This window comes from Phyllostomus discolor, chromosome X (assembly GCF_004126475.2).
Source record: "Phyllostomus discolor isolate MPI-MPIP mPhyDis1 chromosome X, mPhyDis1.pri.v3, whole genome shotgun sequence".
NCBI lineage: Eukaryota > Metazoa > Chordata > Mammalia > Chiroptera > Phyllostomidae > Phyllostomus > Phyllostomus discolor.
In genome coordinates this window covers 19,723,452-19,746,776 of record NC_050198.1, presented here as the reverse complement: position 1 = coordinate 19,746,776, position 23,325 = coordinate 19,723,452, and the positions used below count along the sequence as shown (strand labels likewise).

The window sequence follows — 23,325 nt, the reverse complement described above, 5'->3', positions numbered from 1 at the left end:
TGGGCGCGGGGCTTGCACTGGGTTCCTCGCGCGAGCTGAGCAGCGGGGAAGACGACTCGCTCTGCGCGCGCGGCGCGCGTGGGGCAGAGAGTAGGGACACTAGTGGCGCGCACCGGACTGAGGCGGGGCGGGGTGGGGTGGGGTGGGGTGGGGCGGGGCGGGCGCGAGCTCGGTGTGCTCGGAGTCGAGAGCTGAGGTCTGACGCCGCCTGGGCGGGGACCGCAGCCCCGCCCCTTTCGGCACGGCCTCCCGCCGCCCCGGGAGGGGTCTGGGCGGAGCGAGCCGGGCTGTGCTGGGGCGGAGCGGGCGCCGGCGCGGGCAGATCGGGGCGCGGGATCAGTGGCGAAGGTCCGTGGTGGGATCGGCAGCGCTGCGGCTACCGACGACCTCGCCCCGGCCGGATACCTCCGCAGACCAATTTTGCAGCGGCGGGAGGCGCGGACCCCGGAGGGAGCGATCCCCGCGTGCGGCGGCGCGGCTGCTTCCCTTCGAGGGAGGTCGGGCTCCCTGCTCTCCGGACTCGCCTGGCGTCCTCGCCTCCCGCGGGCCGGCCGACTGCGGCGCCCCGGGAATGGCTTCGGCGGGCAGCGGCATGGAGGAAGTGCGCGTGTCGGTGCTGACCCCGCTGAAGCTGGTCGGGCTGGTGTGCATCTTCCTGGCGCTGTGTCTGGACCTGGGTGCGGTGCTGAGCCCGGCTTGGGTCACGGCCGACCACCAGTACTACCTGTCCCTGTGGGAGTCCTGCCGGAAACCCGCCAGCTGGGACATCTGGCACTGCGAGTCCACGCTCAGCAGCGGTGAGGGCCCGGCGCGCCGCGACCCCTGCCTCCCGCCCGGGACTGCCCCGCGCCCCACTGTCAGGACCGCGACTACCTCTTCCCCGCACCTTCTGTGTCCCCTACCCTTGTCTGCCCCGCTCCGTCCTGGCCTTTCGGGGATCCTCGGGCTCCAGCCACCTCCCTGATGCCCACCTCTCCCCTCTCCCCGGTTCTAGTCCCCAACCAAACCCAATGCGACGTCCCGCACCCTCCCCCCCTCCTCCCGTGTCCTTTCCTCGGGCTCAAGAGTAACACGAATGCTCTTTGGGGGTAGTTGTTATCATTTAAGGTGAGAACCATGTGGCTGTGTTAAAAATGCCACGGCTTCCCCATCTCCTTTAAAGGAGAAAGCAAAAACGCCCCAACTCCACCAGGATGCCAGGGGCTCTCAGTCTTCCGCGCCTTCTTCTCCCTCATCTCTCCGCGGGAATCCGCCCGAGTTTACCTCTTAGTGCCCCCGTTCCTGCCTCTTCTGCTCCACTTTACCTGGCTTCTCCCGCGATGAGTTTAGGCTCGGGCTTTATTTTCTAACATTTTTGAGAGATACGGAGAGTTGGGAGAGGGACAGGCTTAATTTCTTTCCCCCTTTTTTGGTGACACCATCGTTGCTTGTGAGTTGCCTTTCTCTCCCAGCACAAGTACCTTCTCTGTCCTTCAGACCTTTCTTTCTCTTCAAGAACTACTCACAGAAGCCTGGAACCTCGTACCTTTTTCAGCCAGCACTGAAAGCTGCAAATGGGTAGGGTGGGGGTGGGGAAGAAGGTAGTCACTGAGGCCACCAGACTGCCTTACTTTCCTTGAGCCCCATTTGCCTTCCCCTGTGCCCGAGTTATTCCCGTAGCAGAAATGCCAACTTCCGAGTTCCTGCTGCAAACCCTTGCTAATATTGATTCTTTAGCTGCTGTCAGTACAGAGAAAGGGGAATAAAGGGAGAGGGGCTGCCCGTGATTTTACACACTTACACCCCTGAGAAACTCATTAAATTCCTTCGTGCAGTTTCGTGGCCTTGGGACTATTTATAAAGCTTTACCAGAAACGTTTCCAATTCCAGGAAAGTTGAAATAGCATAAAATTCACAAGAGTCTAATTGACTTTTGTCTTCGGTTTCTTGGTATAAGAGATTAGTTCACTTGCTTAAGTTTCTTCCGTAAATTTGATTTTTCTGTTTACAAAAGGCTTTTTCTTTGATATTTCCTCAAAATTCCCATTGAAGGGTTTCGGCTTTGTTGCTTAATTCACTGTGGAGGGGACTGCTTGGCAGCAGGAGGTCAACATTTAGGTCTTTTAATTCTTTAAGGGTTGCTTGTTTACAACTAAAGATGAAATAACTTCGGTAAAATGCCTTTCTTCAGTAACCAGGGGATCCAAATAAACTTTGGGGAAAATATCTTTTCTTTCCCCCGTCCAATAGAAATGGAAATTTATGTAGGAATGCCAGCTTCAGCATGTCTCCTTAGCAACGTGAGTCTTTTGCCCCTTTCCCACTGCCTCCTGAAATAATAGCCCCTGATTGCATAAAGACTTTCCAGCTAGGTTAGAGAAACCAGCTTCAACTCCCAGTTTCTTTTCAGGCCTGGATCCTGTTCTCTTGGCCAGGAATGTGGGGTATGGGGATAAGCCAGCTTGGGTTTGTTGAGCAGTATGCAGTGTTTGCTAATCTCTCCTTAATTGCCTCCATACCCAATTATCTCGGCTCCCCACCCCCACCCCGCATCTTCTCTAGGCCAGGAAGTAGGGAGACACCGAGCTTAATGCAAAAGTGTTGGTAATGGGACTGGGCAAGGTACAAGTCTGAGGCAAGCACAGTTGCTGATGTTTTCCCTCAACCTGTTATTCTGCCCTCTTGCTGAAACTCGTACCCCTGCATTGACTTCTATTTGGGTTCTTGAAAATCAGCTTTAGTTTCCTTTTGCTTCCAAAATAGTTTATATGCTAGAAAAAGTATACTTCCTAAACAAATGGGGGTGGGGTGGGAAGTAGACATGGTATTTTTGAGGGTATCTGGGACAAGTTGTTGGCTTTCTTAATTTAGCAGCAGTTCACTTTTGCCTCCCCAGGGTGGTATGTGGTGGGGTTGGGAGGGGAACGCTATGGGAAATTGCTAATGCTCCCCACTTTGCAAAATCAGTTTTCTTCAAATGCTCTGTGGACTTGAGGCTTCTGTCCACCAGTGTTTTGAAACGAAGAGGTCAGCTTGAGTTGAAAACAAGTGGTGCTTTTCTTGCCTGTTCCAAAGGGCCAGCAGCTTTTCTCAGTCTGTTTGCTGTGTATAGTAGCAGAAAGCAGGGAAAGAAATGTATTCTTGCAGATTTTAAGAGACCCACTTCATTGTTTCTCAAAACAAATTATCTCTGGAGGAACCAGCAAGGACAGTTTTACAGAAGGCCATTCACCAGGATTTTCAGGGCTTAATTAAAAACCTTTGTCTTAATTAGAATTAAACTGCCCAGAAGCGGCCAGCTTGTATTTACAGAAAGGAAATTTCAGGAATGTTTCTACTGATGTGGACGACAATCTGTCCTACTTAGGCCCAGTTCCTACAGAAACTTTCCCCATAGCCATTATTTTTAAAGCTGCATTTTAATGTTGGTAGCACACATGCATCGTGCGCTGCTTATAACCTGCTTTATGCTTCTAAGCCAAAGCAGAACCATGCCTTTTGTGTCCTGGTGCACTGAAGGTTGCGTCAGCACTTCTAGTAGGAACCAGTAATCCGGGTGTCAGTCAGCCTTAATGCTTTCTCCCATGTCCCAATTCAGTATATGCAGGGACGGGCAGTCCAGGCATTCATCTTAAAATTTTAGTTTTCCAAATGAGACAAATGAGAAAATGATTAATTGACTGCCATTTGCAGTGGAAACAAACAAAAAATAAGAATATGCTTGTTAGGAAGTTTAGAAGCCATAGTACTTACTTGTATGGCTGCTGGCCATAGAATTTCTACGGATAGTTTTCCCCACTACTGACTCTGGCTTTTAATAAATCCTTTTAATTCATGTTCAGTCTTATTTTTTAAATGATAGTAATGTTTTAGACTTTTGCTTAGTGACATTTAGTTGTGATAACTTTTTAAAAGAATATGTTTGTTAGGGTTTCACAGCCATAGCAATTACAGGAGAACCTTTTGTGCAAATAGAATTATTCAAGTGTATACAGTCTGCTGCCCTGAACTTGACATCAAATGTGCTGTATAACCTCTAGGGTGATTTTACATTTATTCTTTAAGATTTATAAATATGGAGCTATTTCATATAAAACAGAATGCTTTTTTAATGTTTGTGTGACTTACTGACTAAGCAGAAAGCAAGGGCATGCAGATGGCCAAATGAAACAAATTTTACTGAGTAATTTTGGGTTGGGATGTAACAAGTGTGTTTTATCCAGTTTTCCATCCACAAAATACTTGATCAAGTAGTTAGTGCCTTTTCAAGGAATATTGTTAACATCATCCCTGCACTGTCCTAAAAATAGCTGCATTTGTAACATGAGTCACTGGCAGTTTTGAAATGGCAGTGTGCCGTATGCTAATAACAGGTGAATATTATTATTTTCAGTTGACAAGAGGTTATTTTAAGAGTGATTTATATGTAGCTCCTTTTTTATGTGGTAGTATAAAAATCCATTTTAAGAGGCATTATAAGAAAACCTGTCTTGGGTGGTAGTTTAAAATAAACCAAACTGCCTAAACACCTGAAAATCTTAGGAAATCTGAGATACAGTACTCCTGAGTTCATCTGTGCATATTTTAAACCCATACCTTAATTGAGAAATGGTATTTAATTGGGAAAGCTCACAGCACAATTTGCTCCAGGGACGGTTCAGCTTGTTGCTTAAAATGAGTTGATACTGATGCAAGTTTACAAATAGCTCAGCAAGCCTGGAAGTCACAACAGTTATACACTCTTCTGGCTTCCTGTGAAAGAACACAAGTAGAACAAATGTTGTGTGTGTGTGGTTTTTTAACCTACACAGCTTAGATGGGTGGGAAAATTACACAAAGAGTAGCACTTAGCACTAAAACTTTCTCAAGTAATAAACCAGAGAAAACCAAGTATAACTTAGTTCAAGATCTTCATAATGATTTTATTTCCACAGCTTCTTAGATTGTCAAGTTCCCTAAACTGACTTTTACAAAGGACATTTTAATTTGTGGGCAGATATGATTCCTCTTTAGTTCCCATTTATAGAATGATTGTAATCTCCAGGGCGCCATTTAGATCAATCTTTGTCAGCTAAGGGATTTGAAGGGTGTGTGAGAAGCCCGGCCTTTCCTAAAACATTTCAAAATAAACAAAAACATGTCTTAAGCAACAGATTTTGCCTGCTGTCAGGAATACATTTTAGGAATTTCTTTCAAGTTTCTGTTTAATAGTAAGGCCACTTAGCAAGACCGTAGATACACATCTGGTGCTACTAGATATATAAGTGAAAAGGATTATCGTGCTTCAAAATAAATCCCTGGAGTACATTACCTAAACAGCGCAGTAAACTTCTTTGTGAACTATGCTAAATTATAACATATAGTCCTCTAGGAGGGTAGAGGAGTCTTGTAAATGCACGAGGCTTTGGATTCAAAATGCCCTGAAACTGGCCACTTATACCAATCATGTGATCTCACACAACTTAACTCTTCAAATGGTTTCTTTTTTTTTTAAGATTTTATTTATTTATCTTTTAGAGAGGGAAGGGAGAGAGAAAGAGAGAGGAGAAACATCAATTCCAAATGGTTTCTTATGAAGATTAAATATACAAAAGTACATGCTCATTAAGGTTGTATCTCTTCCTCATTATATATTCAGAAAACAAACCCAAAGTGATTTTTTTTCAATAATTGAGGACTCTTTTCCCCTTAAATGGCAGTTTCTTTGCATTGTACACTGTTAGTTTCAAATTCAACTTTTGATATGTGTTACTTAGCATTTAACAGTGCTCTTGGCATTGACAGATCATGACCACAGATAAAAGCTACCTTTTATTCACTACTGTATGGGCCAGGCATGTCGAGTATTCCCAATGTCACAATAAAGTTGCGAAGCAGCAACTGTTATCCCTACATACTTTGGAAGAGACCAGGGGTTTTTGTAAGTTTACTAAGATCTTGATCAGTGGTAAAGTCGATTTATCCAGCAATTCCAGTTATTAATGCTGGGAAACAAACCACTGCAAAAGTTAGTAGCATAAAATAACCGTTAATTCATTGTGCTCATGTCTTCTGTGGGTCAGGAATTCAGAGAGGGCATAAGGGCTTGTCTCTGCTCCAGGACTTGTGGGGCCGTAGCCAAGGGTGACTTGAATGTCTAGCGACTGGAACATCTAGAAGTACAGGATCCTCTTCCAAATGGTTTGACTGGGTTTGGCACCTTGGTAGGAATGGCTGGGAGACTGGATAAGCTGGGACTGGCCCTTCTAGCATGGTGGTCTCAGGGTAGTTGGATTTCTTACAGAATGAGTGGTTTTGTCCAGAGCCAGGGTCCTAAGAGAAGCAGGCCGTGTCTGAACTAGCCTGGAAAATCACAGAGGAGCCGTATAGCCAACCCAGATTCCAGAGGACAGACAGTTGGACTCCACCTCTTGATGGATCGGTGACATTGCCACATTGTAGATGAGCATGCATGATAGGAGATGCTTTTGGGCCACGTTTACAGCATATATTTTGACACTGGAACCTTGCTGCAAGTCTGCTTTCTTACCCTGTCGCCTCCAAAAAACAAAGACAACTAACTACGTGGCTTCTTTCTTTAAGGGCTTTGAATAGATTATATAAATAATGTTTGGCTAGGGCAAAAACTACTCTCAACCAACACATGGCTTTGATGATTGCTCACTTATAAGCAGTTACTTTGGATTAGAAATCAAATGAACTCAAAGACCTAATCTGTCCACAAACAACTTTCTTCTCTCATCCTTGACTGACAGACTCAAATGACCAAGGACCAAACTGATTAAGAATCTGGACTGTAATCTGCTGCTTCATAGTCCTTGATAAAATTTTAGTATTTTTTTTAAAGTTTTGTGAGCCTGATGAGATGCTTTGTACACAAATACTAAAACATTAAAATTCCAGGCAGGAGCCAAGTCTTGTAGCTCTAGAGAGAATTGGACTTTCAAAGTAGTTTTTTGTTCTCTTTAAAAAAAATAATAATTCTTCACCTGATAATTGCCCATATACTGAATTGCAGAAGCATAGCACATTTGGAATAGGAAAGATTTTAAAAATAAGCCTGCCCTATCTAATTTGTTGCATGGATTAAGAAAACTGAGGCAAGGCACAATGTTGGTAGATTGTATTTAGCCACAGTATTTTTTCAGGGCGGGTTTTCAAAAATTTCCTGTAATATTTCATAAAATTATCTCTTAGTGTTTGAAGGATTGTTGAATACTGTCATATGCAGTTTTAGATAAAGAGGTTAAGGCCTACATATGAAATAAATGTCCACTTTTCATAACATTATCATCCAAAATTTGATTTCACATAGAATTGTGAGTCTTCAAATAGACTCATATGTTGATAAGCTAGTTAAATTTTAGATGTTTATTATCATCAAATTTACATTGTTACCATTGCTGGTCCTTAAAAATCAGCAAAGATTTTTTTTCTTTAGGTTTCTCCATGGTAGAGTATTCAAAGCAACTACTTAATTTTAAGTTGAAAAATAATCCCAAAAGTGTGTGGGAGCCAGCCATGTAAGCTTCTTACATGGATTAAATGAATATAAATTTCACTAGGTCACCTTATTACTGCATTTTGGTTTTATTTTTAAAAAGATATTTATCAAAAGAGACTGAGTTTTCCCTAAGCAGAATTTCATCCTCACATGTCAAAACCACTGACATTTAAATCTTGACCAGTCTTGACAAAGTACCAGATCATCTCCCATGAGTATTAGACAAGGACACCTTTTCTTACCCCTTATTGTTCCTGTATTTGTGTGGGATTTTGAGATACTTGTAGATGATCAAATTTTTCTTCTATTACAATCTTGCCTTTGGCACCAAAAACTCCCATTAAGAAAACAAAACAAAACATCCTGCAAAAATGTGGCATCATGATTCCCACAGAACAAGGAAAATTACCCAGGAGACTATTTTTGTTTCTACCAGGTTATTAACTTATGAGGTTTAAAATGATCATTTAATGAGCCATGTTTCAAGATAATGTCACAAATACTGATTCTGTCTTTTTAAAATATATGTTTTTTAGGCAAAAAATGTTAAAAATAGAAGTTGGGGCCTCTGGGTCCTATCTATGCATAGAAAGGAACACCCAGAAAAGAACTTGAATTTCCATCAAAGAGGATGTTATTGCTATCATGTTTTAAGGTCCCTAAACCAAATGTTCATCAAAATGCTGCCATGCTGCATTGTGAATGCAACCTGAAGTCTATTCCTAGCACCATTAGGTGACTTACAGAGAGGTAGAAATGACCTCTGTCCTCTTACCTGTCTTCTCACATGTGCCCAAGAAGTTAACTTCACTAAAATATACTCATTGGTTTCCTAGCAGGGAGTAGGCATGAAACTGGTCCAAAATCAGACAGTCAGTCAGTATGCCAGGCACTGGGCTCCTAGATGGTGAGGGTAAAGTGATGAGTGAAATAATTTCTTTGAAACAAATTGATGAAACGATCAAAATGTGCCAAGTTCTGTAAAGGAGGAAATGTAAGCTGGACTTCTGTGGGGGAATAGAAGAAGGGATCTCATTTAAAGAAGCTTGCTAACACAGAACTGGTGGGCGGGCACCAGATTGCCAGTTGTATCTCTCCACATTTATTTACTAAGGGGATATTTTAATACTGATCACGGGTGACTGTCTGGCTGATCTTCTCTTTGATTATTATTAGCTCCCATAAACCCATGAAAAACTTTTTAGTTGCTTAGAGGAAAGTCACCCCAGTTAGTCCTGGTGTGAGTTTTCTTCCTGCTTTTTCAAGTAGCCAAGTTTTTCAAATTGTAACATTCTTAGGTTTTATCCAAAGAATGGAGAAGGAACAATGTTCAGTGTAACAAACTCATCACAACTTTATAGAATTACTATAGTTAGAGATTACTATTGAGAAATACCTGTGCGCATTAGATATATTGGTTATCATCAAATGCTAATGAAAGCTTTTTAACACAGTACATGGTAAGAAACTGCAGTTATTAGCAGTGATGTTGTCTTTCCATTTTTCTAAAAACTGAAACATGCTTTAATAGCAACGCTGTTTGCTAAGCACTGTATACAATGGTTTTATTTTTGTCGAAAAGAAATGCCATATTTTATGGTATTTAGATGATAAACTGCATTTCCACCAAATTTCTAAGATAGAATCCAGTGAAGCAACTAAAATGTCCCTTTATTTCTTAATGAAAAAAGGATGCATATTCTTCTAACATCAACACAAAGCAACTCAAAAGACTTGAATGAAACTGTCATGGATTGAAAATTAGTAACCTGTCTGATACTTACAGGCAACCAGAATTTTCCAAAATTTTGGCAAAATTGATCTGCACTTTGGTCATTAGAGTTTGTTGCATCACTAATGTGGATGGTTACCTTGGGTCATTTATGTGCTTTAAATCAGGCTGGTACTGTACTTTTTTAATCCATAAATGGTCTAAAGAGTAGGGCTCTAAGTTGTACTGCTTCCAGCCCTGGCTGGTGTGGCTCAGTGGGCTGAGTGCTGGCCTGCGAACCGAAAGGTCACCAGTTCAATTCCCAGTCAGGGCACATGTCTGGGTTGTGGGCCAGGTCCCCAGTTGGAGGTGTTGAGAGAGGCAATGATCATGTTTCTCTCCCTCTCCTTTTCCCTCCCTTCCCCTCTCTCTAGAAATGAATAAGTAAACTCTGTAAAAATTTTTGTATTGTTTCCAATTTGATTACGATGGGTATGTACAATAGGTGCTTCTCTCATACAGCACTTTGTGGTGCACAGTGCATGCCTATGTATACTGTTGTTTATCTTATAAAAGACAGTACTGTTTGCCTTAAATATTTGTTTGCCCATGAAGAATGTTAGTTTTGATATTAGTTGTTTGAAAAAGAGGTAGTCGTTTTTGTGATTGAAATTAGACTCTAAATATTTTCTTCTGCCTTTGTTTGTGTCTCCACCTCATGGAGTAGTGGAAAACTCATCCCACATTGACGGATTTAGGTCAAAATGCAACAGAGCCAAGAAAACACTTTCAACTCCCTCAATAATGGTTTCAGTGACCCAGTTCGTTTGCCACATGCAGACTAACTCTAAGAAGTTAAATATATCATTTGATACCTCCGGAAATGTTTTGGTGTTGATCCTGCACAAAATAACAGCACCATTTTGGGTCATTCTCCATATACAAGGACATGGCCTTACTCTCCAAACTCAGAAGTATGCAGTATTAACCTCAAAATAAATTCTTACATTACACTTGATGAAAGTAATTGAATGCCATAATTTCTGACAATAGAAGCTAGCTGGGAGAAAGACACAGTTTTCGGTGAAGAGATGGACATCTTGGGGAATGTGGGTTTGAAGTATTATTCTGTAACTGAGCTTGTTTTCCTTAAACAAAGGTAAGCCATCCCAGTACTTCCAATTTCTGACAACAAAATAGAATCAGCAATATGCTGAATTCGCTTTCTGAGTTCTCACCAATACAACTAAAATAAATTCATATGTTTTGATAAAATGGTCATCCCTATGAATACAGGTATTTAGAACTCAGTGCTTGCTGGGCAGTGAGTGAGTGAAGTGACCCGGCTCATGTGGGTGAATTAGGGAGAACCCGTGGGTGACCTGTGAGGTGGTGTCAGGAGGATGGGTAGAATAGTCAGTGAGTTTGGTTTTGTTCTTTAAATAGGGATGGCAGAGCCTTTAAAAATTTTTTTAAGTGGCCCTGGCTGGCGTAGCTCAGTGGATTGATCGCCGGCTGGGAACCAAAGTGTCCCAGGTTCGATTCCCAGCCAGGGTACAGTCTGGGTTGCAGGCCCTAACCCCCAGCAACCGCACATTGATGTTTCTCTCTCTCTATCTTCCTCTCTTCCCTCTCTAAAAATAAATAAATAAAATCTTTTTTAAAAAATAAAAAAAATTTTTAAATGTATTTTTAGAGAGGGGAAAGGATAGAGAAAGAAATACCCATCTGTGAGAGAGAAACATTGATTGGTTATCTCTCCCACACCCCTAACTGGGGACCTGGCTGCAACCCTGGCACAAGCACATGCCCTGACTGGGAATCAAACTAGTAACCTTTCTGTTTGCAGGCCAACGCTCAATCCACTGAGCCACACCAGCCAGAGCTACCGAATGAGTTTGATTGATTGAAATCATGGATGTCATTTGGGTTCATACAATTTTCTTTTGCAGAATTCAGAAGTGAAAATATAAGTGTCTGGCAAATTTGAATGTAATTACAAACATTTTTAAAAATCAGTATTTTAATTTGTGCTGAGAATTACAGTAAAGTGAGAATCACGCATTAAGACATTAGAGTACATTTAGGGAAATATTACCCCTCCTCAACTGGGAGTTGAATTTTAAGGTTAAAAATCTATTTCTTTATTGCTTTTTAATTATGCCTAATTTCCTAGAAGAAGTGGGAGTTGTGTGATTAGGGATTTATATACAGTAGAACTAATCTCATCTTATAAACAATACCTACAGAGATAAATGTTAGCCAGCTTTTGACAAGTTAAAGGTTTTGAAATGAGGTGGGTTTAGGAAAACTTTAGGTACTGGCGTGGTACATCGACCTTGGCTCAAAAGTGTGGAGAACGTATTATCATTAAGATTTTGCCTTTCCTGAAAATCAGAAGTAAGTTTTCACCATGAATTCCCTAAGGGAATGGGAATTCTCTGATTCGGCAGTTACAATGTGGCCCATGGAACTTTCATAACGCGGAGGCAATTTCAGAACGGTGTCGTGTTAGACTGTAAAATAAGTCAGCACAACTCTGCAGAATACTAAAGCACTTCGAGACACTGGAAGCTCTGGTGCCAGCTCATCAAAACACCTTCAAAGAGGACTTGAATTTAGTTCCTGTGTTGCATATTAATTTTGGACTTGATGTCACTGTGGCATGTGGCAGAGGCTGCAAATTGAAATTTCCCCCTTTTCCCTTCTTGATTCTTCAGGCTGGCATAAGAATTAAATAGCTATGAGACAGATTAACAGGAGAAAATAACCAAATTCATTACCTATGTACTTATGGGGTTCCATAATATCGGGCCCTGGGACAAACAGGGCAGGCGGTTGAGGTGCACATGCCATCCTGGAGGGAAGGAAAAAGGAGAGTAGTGGTGAGACATCAAAGTGTAGAAGGCAGTTCACAAGAAGATGGAAAGCAAATGCTTGGTAAACAAATGCTTGCTGGGCCAACTGTGACAATGGGACACAGAGAGGACTTTGATCAACAAAGGGCCTTGCTAGGTTCCACCCTGTCTGTCACAACTGGTTTGTGTCAAACTATAGCTGTCTGTGATGATAGCTCACTTCCTGGGGCAGGGCCTCCCTCTAACTTCTTGTAGGCACTTAGGGGGAACATCAGCATGTCTTACTCAATCTTTTGTTTCTTAAAAATAACCAGCTTAAAATAATCACTATCCCCAAAAGTGTGCTTGTGTGGTGGCAGACTCTGCTCCCCCGCATTATGACACAAGGACTGCCCAGTTTTCTGTGACTGCAGGGCAAAGGATAACATTATATATTTATGTTTATATACATTCAGAATAAAGTAAATACATATTCATTCCTGCTCTTTTTTTTCCCTTTTTTTCTGTTAGAGAAAGCACTAGTGGAGAAGTACACACTTAACTTGGGCCTTGGCTTCCGTAGGTACAGTTCTCATGGGCCTCCATGTGTCACTGGTTCATGTAGCTAAAATTCTGTGAAGTGGAGCCTAACATACATACACTATGACAGCCTCTTTTCCAGTTTGATTTCCAGATCCAAAGCATTCCTCCCAGCCCCCCTGAGCCCTCACAGGTTTATGGACCAAAGATGATATACATTATTTCCTCAAAACTAATTATCACTTGTTTGCTCGGGTCTTAGAAACCAGACTCAGATTTCAGATCAGCTGGCCTGGCATTGAACAATGACCAGCTTTAATTGTGCAGAGCAATGCAAGTTGTAAAACACCACCACGGCCATTGATGTTCTGCAGAGCTGCTTTCTGTTCACTGCTCCACTTCACCATCAGTATATCATTTGTACAAAAGTGTAAAATTAATGCAGAGTAATAGATCTCTCTGAGGACTTTGGACACTTCATCTGACTAAATATGAGGGCTATAAAATTAGGGAAGTAACATTGATATAGCAATTAACCAATTATGAAAACTTAGACAATTTTTTGAAGAAATGGGTTTGAAAATTAAGAATTTTATGGTACTTTGTTTTGCAAACACTGAATATGGGATAACAAGTATTTCTGGCATGCAGACCTTTTAATGGAAAACCTATTAGTGTAGAGACAAGTTTTCTGGGTTTTATTACATTGCTGTAAATTGCCCATCCTACAGTCTGTAACAAATATTTTATATGTATACTTTCAAATCTGCATTTGCTAAATAAGTAAATATGTGTGTAAACATAAAGCCCAGCCTATTATTTTAATGGCCATTAGTAGGTATCTGTAAAAGTATTTTTCAATTTTTTAAATTTCCTATATTCTAATGTTCAGTAAGAAAGATGGAAATGTGTTGAAAGAAGAGGAGGGGACTAGACAAAGAACCTGTATGGATGACCCCCCCCCCACAGACATGGACTCTGTGGGGGGGTGCTGGAGGGGGATGAGCAGAGGAGAGCAAAGAGGGAAACCTTGGGACAGCTGTAATAGAATAACAAAAAATCTTTTAAAAAAGGAAAAACTATAAAAACATGCAAAAATATGGATGAATCTCAAAACAATATGTTGGCTAATTATTGCATTTACAGGAAGTTGAGGAATAGACAACAAAATGCATATACAGCGGTTGTCTGGAAAAGGAGGATTTCATTCAAAGGGGGCACGAAGAAATTTGCAAGAATGATCAAAATGTTTTGTATCTCAATTTGAATGATAATAACCCCAGCGTGTATATGTATCAGAAGTGGTTGAACTTAAGATCTATTGTACTGTATGTAAACTGTTCCTCAATAAAGAAGAAAAGTTTGAGTTAAAAAAAAGGAGGGAAATGTTATCGGGCCAATCTGCATAGTCCCGGACTTCATCTGACCTGCAAGGCGGGCCCTAGTATTTGGACAATGGATTCTAGCTGTTTACTGAAAGAGGCACACCACCATAAGCATGTTCTCGGCTCCAAAATGCATAGTTGAAAAGTGCCCTGGGCTTCTTTGACTGTGGTAGCCTTATTGAACCATTCTTTCAGCTTCCTGATTGATGCTCGACTGGTCAGCGAGTTACAGCTTTGGTTCTGGGCAGCCTGCCTGAGTGAATCATTGCAAGCGGATACCATGACAACAATCCCCAAACTTGGCACCATGCACCAGAGATAAAGGCTCAATACTTCAGTCTGAGCCCCAGCCTCTGGCCAGGACAGTAGCAGACATGGCCCAATTCTAGTCTCTTTTGGAAAACAAAATGGCTTTTCTGTTTGAGCAGGCATATCTGTGCTTGTGGACCAAAGGGAAGGGTAGTAATATCACAAGAATGGTGGTACTGGTGATGGGCCTTTTTGGCTTAATGTCTAGAGTGACTTTCTCATTAGCCACAACCCTCAGTACTAAAGATAAATAGAGGACATTTGGAAGAAAATCAGAACTGGTTGTATTCATTTACCGTTTAGAACTATTTCCTATGTTGTAGGAAGTTCCCTTCCTAATTAAGTTCTGGACCCTTTTAAAAACTGTTAGTCTCCTGGTGGCTTCTATTACATTTCATATAGTGTTCCATATGGAATAAAGTATTGCTATTCTAAGGAATTTCAACATTAGGTGAGATTAGGACTTTTTGCAGTTTTCTATTGCTAAATTGGATAACCATCACTTTGCACTCCTGTATCACTCACTCATCAAATTGACTTCATTATGAATTTATCATTGTCTGAGAGGCCTTTACTTAGACAAAAGTTCAACATTTAAAATGGTACATAAAGTCTACACCAGGGGTCAGCAATTGCATCCAGAGGGTCAAATCCAGTCCACCACCTGTTTTTGTATATAAAGTTTTATTGGGACATTGCCATGCTCATTCATTTATGTATTGTCTATGGCTCTTTTCACACTATATAGCACAACTGAGCAGTTGCAACAGAGGTCATGACCCCCAGGAAGGGAAAGATATTTACTGTCTGGCCCTTTATAGAGAAAGTTTGCCAGTTTTTTTCTTAGTCTGTCTTTACAAAATGCAAGCAAATATATGTATTTTAGCTATTCTTTGAGAAGATTTAAAGTAAAAGAAGTGATCAGAATTAATTCCTGGTTCATTTTGGGTTGAAAATGAAAATAGTCACATGGCATTTTATGCATATTGGGCTATGTGAAAGGGCTTATGAGAACAAAAGCATTGTATTATAATTTTAAGATTTTTAAATGAGTAAATATTTAGTTGTATCTTGATTTAAATAAAATAGATACTTTAAAATCCTTGTTTATTGAAAATAATTTGTAGGAAGTTGTTGAAAGTAATAATCAATCATTTGATAAAAGTAATAGTACAGCTAGAAAGTGTTCAGCATGGGCTCTCTTAAACAAAGTCTCCAGGAAACTGGATGGATGGATGAATGGATTTCATTATTTTCTTTGTACCCCACTTTGATATAATGAAAATTTGATTTATTATTCAGAAGTTTCAGCTTAAAAGTTTTTAGAAGTATTCCTGTTATGTTAAAGTGCAGTATAATTGTGCTATGTATAAACTTTTTCAAAGACATTTAGAGACTTCCAAAAGTAAAGATTATTCTTTTGGTTTTTTTAATTCAAAGCTACATGCTGTTATGAAATAAAAAGCCATAGTATGGGTATCCTTTTAAACTCTGGTTGAAAGCCAGGTAACACTTTTGTTTGAAGTTATATGGCTCTGTTACAAATAGAAGGCAGGAAAAAAATGTTCTCCACTTTCTTGTAATTCACCTTTATATTTTAAGAACCATGGATTTCTTCAAATTTTCCCCTTGTTTGTTTGTTTCCTAAATGCAGTGTGAGTTCTAGTTCGGTGCCAGCTATGTATTTAGAATTGATTAGGAGAAGGTACACAAGAGGACCAGTGAGGCAGGGATAAACAAATATAAATAAAAGAAAAAAAATACAGGATATTGTATGTTCCCCCACTCATCTCTTATCCTCCTGCTGCAGAGAGTGCACTTTGGAAGGTTTCTGGAGAGAGAATTTCAGTGTGCAGCACCCACATATCATGAGTTCTTGACTCTGGATAGACTACATTGCAGTTTAATCATGGATTAAGTCTGTTTTCATTTCCTGCACATACATTAAAGTGAGAGCCAGAAGAGGCATCCTGGGACTTCCAAGTAACCCACTGCTGAAGAATGTTCTCCCCAGTATCATTTTATGTGATGCTTTCTGAGAAGCTGGATAGTGCTTTCATATATTCACTTTGCTTGTTGTTAGAGAACATGTTGCTCTTCTTGTGGAATGGAAAATGGGCCAATTTTCTGTCATGCTATTTCTACATCTTTATTTTGAAAGGAATCACAAACGCATTTCAGCGAGGTTTACGTTTCACTCAGGGAGTGGGAGACTCTTAAAGTATCCGTGTACAGAGGCCTGCAGCTAGGAAGGGGTCAGTCTACGCTTACTGTCTTCATGCATAAATGAAGGCACTAATCAGCTAGAGTTCATTTGGGCTCCCTGTGCTGGTGAATGTAACAGTACAGTTAGAATGAAGTGAAAGGGGGAAGGAAAACGAAGGAACAACAAATACCCCCATGCTAATTTATTGAAGGGGAGGAGGGGGAAAAGGCAAATAAGAACTTAGTGGGAGGTTTTTTGTTTTTGCTTTTGTTGTGTGTGTGTGCACACATGTGTGCTCACAGAAGGACCGCTTTCCAAGAAAGGATGGCAGTTGAAAAAAATACTGTTGCCACAAGCAACAACATGGATGAATATGAGAAACATAAAAGCCAGGCACAAAAGAGTTCAAAGCATTTACATATAGTTTAAGAACACGAGAAATGACTCCATGTGATAGATGCCCATCAGTAAGTAGCCTATGATGGCAATATTGTGTACCTTAATTTGGATGGTAGTTACTTAGGCATATGCTATATATTAAAATTCATCAAGTTCTCTACTTGCTAGAGTTCACGGATCTCTACTTAAGATTTGTGAACTTTATATACTGTAGCTTAATTGCAAATTAAATAATAATAAAAATAGGTCATGGAGGGGGGATTAAATTGAACGTGAATGCTTAAAAGAATGTCCTTGGAAGGAAAGCATAGCACGCTCCTGGTTTAAAAACTGCTGAGTTTAACATAGGAAATTTATGAATGAGAACATTGATAGTAATTTTTGTTGCAAAACATCTCAAGCCCCAAAGGATGCTTAGCATGCAGTAAATTCACATCCCATTTAGCAGCAGCAAGGTGAAGGCTGCTGATCATAGTTCTCTAGATTCCTTGAGGACTTACTGCTTAAAAGCAACATCTTTCTTTTTTCTTTCTAGATTGGCAGATTGCTACTCTGGCTTTACTCTTGGGCGGTGCTGCCATCATTCTCATTGCATTCCTGGTGGGTTTGATTTCAATCTGCGTGGGATCACGAAGGCGCTTTTACAGACCTGTTGCTGTCATGCTTTTTGCAGCAGGTAAATAGATTCATTACTTTCAAACTGGCATTAAAGTTGCATGAACTGTTCTATCCTCATGCAGAAGCAGTATGTAGTTGCTGCATTACATACAAATTGAGAGGCATTTATTGTATTTGAAGGTAAATTGGCTACAGGTTTATGATAGTATCAGTTTTTAATGTGTTAAGCATTTTGCAGAGCACAGTGGTAATTTCTAATTTCTAAAAGGTGAATAAATAATAGTTCTTGACAGGGACGTTGCCTTGGGAATTACAGCAGATGTATTTACCAAGTCTTTTCTCACATCCAGTATCCCCTCACTCCTTTGACCCCTCGTGATCTTAAGGTAACATTATTGTTTCTGACATGAAACTGAAAGAAAATTTCAGCATATGTACCCTTAAAGATATAAATCTGTTTGGACATAAACATGGTTATACTGAAAAATCATAATGTATAACTTGATCCATCAGACAATTGAGTTGTATGAGGTCAGTGGCATACTCAGTAATTTAACAACCATCATCTTATGAAGCATTCTATGATTAAAATATCAACCAAGGTAAAAGGGACACTCAACTAAAAGTCAGGGAGCTATTTGTTAAAAGGGGCTAATAAGACTAAATGCCCAGTGCATTATTTTGTGTGTTTCAATTTCCATTTATAAGAATAACCTTGAATGCGTTTTCCTTTTTGACTCACACCAAAATATTCTTGAGGTGCCTTCAGTGTACCCTGTCAGTCATATCTGATTTGAAGACTGCAAAATAAGCCCCTGTGACTGTCAATAATGAAGACACTGACAGAACCTTCTAGGCTATTAGGTGGATGTTTTAAAAGCTGTTTAAAGACGGAAATAGATGAGATGTCTGAGGATTTGAAGGGTAGTTTAAGCTAAAAATATAAAGTCAGAAGTGTTCTGCTGCCCCCTGCTGTCTGTGTCTATCTTCTTATACCCATCCATGAAGACTCATCAGAATGTAAGTGTCTAAAAATGAAGGTCCATAGGGCTGAAGGAACGTGGAAGTATGACTAATTTAGATCTCTTCAGTGATTTGCTCAAAATCACATATTAGTTATACTGGTGGATCTAGTGGTTTATCACTGCTAACTCCCTCATTCTTTCAACTGTTGGGTGCCTATCCCGGACCCAGTAAAACACCATTACAAAAAAATATTTTAAAGGCTTAGGTGGTGACCATAGTATCAATATTTTGTTGATCTCCTATGTAGTGGAAGGTCTCTATTGTGAACCATGTAGTACAACATGAAGATTCTTCTAAAGATTCCATCACTATTTTCTAGTTTAGTTCTTGCTTCATGGATTTACCATGGCTCTTTTTCTATTTTCTCAATTAAATAATTTATATATTTTAATTGCAGTATAAGTTTATCTTTGCAGCTAGGATCTATTAGCATAGTGATTAATCCATTGTCATAGAATTCCTTGATAAATTGTTCAGAAATGATGTGCCGTTCTTTAAAACTGGAATTATGTTCCAAATAATTTTTAGAATAGTCAGGTATTTCTGATTTTAGGACAACATAGAGATGTTAGAAGCATTCTCATATAAATATCTAATATTATTGTGCTACCAGTTAACTATTCCATTTAGCCTTTAATTTACCACATAATAGCATATGCAAACTCTATAAAAACAGTTATTGTTTATAGCATCTATTTCAAACATGCTTACAAAAGTAACTGGACATTTCCAATTTTGTGGTGTTGTTTTTCTCCCCCCAAAATTCTGTACACTTTCCTAAGTATAGCAAAGTTTATGAAAATGTAAAAATAGCTACTGGTTGTGACAGAAAAAATACTTTAAATGAAAATAAGTCAAAGGTATTGGATTTGTTCAAAACAAAGAGTTTGATTGAGCCCTAGCTATCACAAATATTAGCAAATTATAAAATAATGAAATTCCTACAGCAATATTCATGTAGTGTTATTCTATCCATTGAGACCTAAAATGAGCACTGTACTGGCACATTTGAAAAATGTCCATGTGGTAAGATTTACTTTGGCTTATTCTCTTTTGAAATTGTGTGTATTGAAGCTTTTTTTAAAAAAATAACCATTACTTTAGTGTTCGCTTTGTATATAAGCAAAGTAAAACTTGCTGGTTATTTGAAACATGTCATGAAAAGGTTTCTCTCTTCCATTTACAAAAGCCATTAAGAAGTTACCTGCAGCTGATTTCTGGAAAAGATATTCATTACACATAATAACCCGTTATTGATTTGGGCCTAAGATTCACAAAGTTGGAAAATCTGCCTACTCGAAATAATGATAGCTTAACATCATGGCCATTTATGTTACTTGCTTCTTAGTAAACATACTTATTCTAGTGGTTGACTCATCTCACTTGTAATTCAGCTTAGTAATTCTTTGTAAATATGTATTTGGGGCCATATCCCTTTTGTATTCATTGTGAACTGCTTTAAAGTGGTCTGCATTTCTCCTCTTTTCTCAAGATGTTTTCTTCTGCAAATAATACCAAGCCTTATCATGGTGCTAACACACATAGAGTGATATCTTTCTCAGCAAAGAAATACTGTTTTTCTTCTGCTGAGACATGCAGCACATAAAATCAAAACAGATTTAGCACTACCACTTGGAAAGATCTCTGCACAAGACTGCAATATTTACTTCATTAATTCAGTACCATGTGCTGTGCCCAGTGTCTGAGTCACTCAAGAAATGGTGGAATGAATGATGGAAAGATGACGAAGTTACGTGGCTTGTAATCTGATAGGGTAAAAAAGGCATGTAAATAGCTAGCTAACTGTAATTCTCTTTTTCTTAACCCATTTCTCTCTTTGCAATTTATGAAGCAGCAAGTTTCATGGGACCACAAAGCTAAGACCAACATAGCTCAAAAAATAATAGTTATAAAACTGATTTTTTCAGTTTTGCATGTTTTCATTCATTAACATATATATGTTGGGTACCTACAGTATGTAACTATAGTTGGTGTTAGAAAACATACTGTAAGGGTTTTTTTTTAAGATTTTATTTATTTATTTTTAAAGAGGGAAGGGAGGGAGAAAGAGAGAGAGAAACATCAATGTGCGGTTGCTGGGGGTCATGGCCTGCAACCCAGGCATGCACCCTGACTGGGAATCGAACCTGCGACACTTTGGTTCCCAGCCCACGCTCAATCTACTGAGCTATGCCAGCCAGGGCTCAGGGTTTTTACTAAAAGCTGATGATTTAAGTATTATAAAGCCAGCCAAAGAGCCTTTAGGGTTTGTTTTTTTTTTTAAATCTTCTCTTTTTCTTTGAGGTCCTTAATTTAGGGTGGGCTTGTTACCTGCTTAAATAGTTACTGGGAGAGCTAAGAGTCCATCTAAAATATTGTCCCATGTTCCATATGTCTCTCAGTCAGTGATCCTAGAAGTCTAGACTTCAGAATGAGCTGTTATCCATAATGTTGATAATAGTTAACTCAGCACCTACCATAGGTCACACTGCTAATGCTTAGCATACCCAATCTCTGATAATAACAATCTTAAGATTAGGTATTTCTTTCCCTCTATTTTCAGTGAAGAAATAGGTTCAGAAAGGTTAAGTACTTTCCCCAGGGTTATCCCACTGGTAAGAGATGCAGAGTCAGGGTTTCAATGCAGGGCACCTATCTTGCTTAACCCAAGTGAGGATTCACAAGTCATCTTTACTTGGGTACACATAACATTTAGAGAAAGGAGCAGAACCAGTCTTGAGTTTTGATTCAGCTGCTGATTGTGTGCTGCAGTTGGAAGCCATCCTGTAACTCCAATGACTCCATCTCTTGGGAGCAACACCTGAAGGAAGTTAGCAGCTTGAGACGTCATAAAGACCACAAACTGATCAATGCAGCATGATCGAACTGCAGCACATGGTAAAAGCTGTGCGCATTTCCGGTAGAGTTGACCACACCATATTTCTTACGGTGTGACTGATAATGATAGATAATATATGTTAAGATTCTGATAACTGGCATCTTGTTCTCATGTAAGACTCCGTGAAATTAGAGGGGTGTCTTTCTGAGTCTTTTATTGTCTGGCTTTGCAGATCTTTTTATGTCCTGCTGGGAGTTAGGATTATTTTTTTTCTTTTTTTAGTAAGGCCTTTAATACAAATGGCAGAAAATTCCCAGTCTTTCATAACTCAGACTTAAATAACAGAATTCCTGCTGATTGTATCATTAATGATGTTTCTTTTCTTATAGCTGCAAATAGCCACCTGTGAATGACTTCATGTGAAATGACAATTTTTTTCAGCATCCTGCAACCCCTTTGTATCTGTCAGCTATCTCTGATTAGATGCTTGTGTTTTGCAGTCTCCTCACCATCCTGTAACAAAGTGAGATGGCTAGAGGTATTGTGAGTATAGATTTCGGCAGGAAAATTAGTGTCCAGCTTAAATTTCAAACTAAAGAGGTGTTGTTTCATTCACAGAACCTTATCAACTTCAAACTACCCTTTGGCAAGAACAATTGACAGTATCTCTGCCAAGAATTAATTTCACATGTGTGATGACTTTCAGCAGTTACAGAATAAATTTTATAAAGAAAAAGTTGATAACTTCATATTAACCCTTCACGGGCACATGTTTTTATCCTCCAAATTATTATTTCCTTCGTGTACACGGTGTATTTAGGGATCAGCTACTAAGTCCTATCAATTCTCTCTTTAAATTATCTTGTAAATCTGTAGCCTCTCATACACCGCCATTACTGCCTTAGTTGAGGACATAACTGTTCATGAAGTAGATAATCTCAGTCCTGAGATTTTCACTTCCCCTACTTTGTTTTCTTTGTGATAACATCTGACTTAAAATTCTATGTGACTCCTTTCTTTCCCTCTCCTAGAATCCAGTCATTTCTTTGCATTCCCGGATCTTTCTTTTGCACTGACATCACCTTAGTCATCACTGTGCATGGGTATCCATTCATTGCCTAACCTCCTAGGGACCTGTCCTTCTCCAGTCCCTTCCACATGTGGTCTGTCTTACATGCAAACCGGTGAAGGGTAGTTCTAAAATACAAATCTGCTCTTGTCCCTTGTCCCCTTGGTTTCCCAGAGAGGGAACCTGAGACAAGGAATCAAGTGCAAGTACTTTATCTGGAAGGTAAATGAAGGGACATTGAAACCGAGAGAGGGAAGAGAAGGCAGCCAATAAAGAGTACATTATCAAACCAGTTGTCGGTGTAAGCAGCTGGAGCTTAATCTTCCTGGAAAAAAAATCTGAAAACCACTGTAGAACACACGCTTCAAGGTTATCTCACTGGAAGGACTAGGGGAGTGGAAGGGCATTTGTAAACCAAGTTCTGAGGATCATTGGGAGGGGCTGTTGGTGATGAGTGGGAGATAGCAATGTTAATTTCCCAGAATGCCAAGCCTGCCCAATGGTCAGGCAAAGAAGTGCAGGCACTGACAAGTGCAAGTCAGGTTGACATATGCTGGAGTGACGATGATGAGACTATATGGACAGAGCACCAACAGCATCTGCAATTAAACTAACTTGTAAGATGCCTTTCTATAGAAACCAATTTATTATTTTTATGACACATTAAGCCTTTTGTAGCTTGAGCCAAACATCTCCATACGAATGTACCCTTCATTCCACCGATGTGAATTTTCCATAGGCACACCTTCTTATACCTCTCAGCAGCATACAAACTACTACTTCTTCTTAAAAGTCATCTCTCTCTCATAGAGAGAGGGACTGTCTGTCCTTCAAGAACCAGTTCAACTGATGCTTCATCTCTAAAGCCTTCCCTCCTGTCCCCAGGCACAAGTGGTGCTTAGA

At 39.9% G+C, this 23,325-nt stretch overlaps 1 protein-coding gene across 1 annotated transcript in view; it reads left to right on the top strand.

Moving 5' to 3' along the window:
- The first annotated feature begins 251 nt into the window (after positions 1–251).
- LOC114504578 (transmembrane protein 47) overlaps positions 252–23,325 on the top strand; it is a 30,533-nt gene continuing 7,459 nt past the window's right edge. The window contains exons 1-2 of the mRNA XM_028522274.2: positions 252–797; positions 17,406–17,546. Coding sequence (XP_028378075.1) covers positions 572–797; positions 17,406–17,546 — 367 coding nt within the window. The 5' untranslated portion in view covers positions 252–571. The remainder of the gene's footprint in view (positions 798–17,405; positions 17,547–23,325) is intronic.